This window comes from Manacus vitellinus, unplaced genomic scaffold, assembly GCF_001715985.3.
Source record: "Manacus vitellinus isolate BGI_N305 unplaced genomic scaffold, ASM171598v3 scaffold_100_pilon, whole genome shotgun sequence".
Lineage (NCBI taxonomy): Eukaryota > Metazoa > Chordata > Aves > Passeriformes > Pipridae > Manacus > Manacus vitellinus.
In genome coordinates, this window is record NW_021938794.1 from 512,889 (window position 1) to 514,448 (window position 1,560).

Below are 1,560 nucleotides of genomic sequence, written 5' to 3' on the forward strand. Positions count from 1 at the left end.
GAGGGCTGCACGTCCACGTCGTAGCCGTAGAAGACGTGCCCTTCCTTGGAGCCGCACAGGTAGTGCCCAGAATCCCTCACCTGGGCCCGGAACACGATGAGGCTGAACATGCGGATGCTGAAGCGCTTCAGCAGGTCGCTGCCCGCGCGGACGTGGCTCGAGTCCAGCACCACGGTGCCGTCGAAGTCCGACAGCACCGTGATCGTGCGGCCACGCAGGTTCTTCTGGAAGTACCAGACGACGGAAGAGACCTCCTCGGGCTTGCACTTGCAGGGCAGCTCGAAGGTCATGTCTGCCAGGTAGGCGACGTTCTCGAACGTCAGGAAGGCGGGACATGCCATCTTCTTGAACACATCCCCTTTCTTCTCGATGGCATAGGCCTGGAGGACACTGACCAGGCAGAGGAGGATGGTGGCTCCCAGCAGGCTCGGCCCCATCGCTCTGGGCCAGCTCTGCCCCAGCAGAACTCATCCAGCCCAGCCAGGGATGTGCTGGGAGCAACCTTCCTGCCCCAGGACAGCCTGGCCTCTGTGACACCTGCTCTGGAACCTTCCTGCCCTCAGCAGCTCTGGAACACTGTCACCTGTGGCCCTGAACACGATGGAGCTGTGATGGGAACAATGGAACTGTCGCCATCTTATGGAATCACAGGGTCACGGAACGGCTTGGGTTGGACGGGACCCTAAAGATGATCTCATCCCAACCCCCAGAGTAGAGGACAACCATCGTCTCCCTCACCCCTCTGGCCACCCCTCTTTTGATGCACCCCAAGGATGCATTTGGCCTTCAGTGCTGCCAGTGCTCGCTGTTGGCTCATGTCCAGCATTTCCTCCACCAAAACCCCCAAAGTCCTTCTCTGCAGGGCTGCTCTCAGCTCTTCTCCCAGTCTGTGCTGATACCTGGGATTGCCCCAACCCAAGTGCAGCCCCTTCCACTTGGCCGTCAAGTTCTTGTGGTCCCACTTCTCAAGCTTTTCCAGATGGCCCTGGATGTCCCCATCCTTCTGTCGTGTCACCTGCCAGCGTGCTGAGGGTGGGCTCTACCCTCTGGTTCCTTAAAGGAAACCTGGGGCTGAGCTGGTGAGGAACCTGGTCTGACTGTGAGAGTGGGGTGTGGGGAGCCAAACAGGGCCCCCTCAGGTCACTGGAGCCACCATGGCAAAGGGGCTTCAGTCCCAGCAGTGCCAGCCTGGGGGGTGGGAGTGGGACTGTCGGAGCAGCTCCGGGATGGGAGACACAGGAGTTTCCTGAACTTCCAATCCTAGGCTGTGTCATGTGCTGGAGACAGTGCTCAGTGTGTGATGATTCCTGCAAGGCACTTCAATAACCCAAGACTCCTTTGTGCATCTCCTGGGCAGCCCCTTAACCCACAGCCTCCCCCATGACCCTGCCCCCAAAGGCCCTCTCGGAGGGCTCTGCAGCTCCTTTACTCCTTCAAAGCCCTTCTCACAGAGCCCTGCCCCCCCTCCGTGCCCTCACGGCCCCTCGTACACACATTTCAGGCACTTACAGGCTCTCACTCTCCCCCACCGCGCCCTCCCCAGCACCCGTTCCCTCAGAC

The 1,560-nt window shown here is 60.3% G+C and overlaps 1 protein-coding gene across 1 annotated transcript in view; it reads right to left on the reverse strand.

The window, feature by feature from the left end:
• The window catches only part of LOC108643006 (Ig-like V-type domain-containing protein FAM187A), a 5,563-nt gene extending 4,010 nt beyond the window's left edge, over positions 1 to 1,553 (reverse strand). The window contains exons 1-2 of the mRNA XM_029963275.1: positions 1,510 to 1,553; positions 7 to 606 (exon numbers count right to left, since the gene is read on the reverse strand). Coding sequence (XP_029819135.1) covers positions 7 to 437 — 431 coding nt within the window. The 5' untranslated portion in view covers positions 438 to 606; positions 1,510 to 1,553. The remainder of the gene's footprint in view (positions 1 to 6; positions 607 to 1,509) is intronic.
• Positions 1,554 to 1,560: the final 7 nt, after the last annotated feature.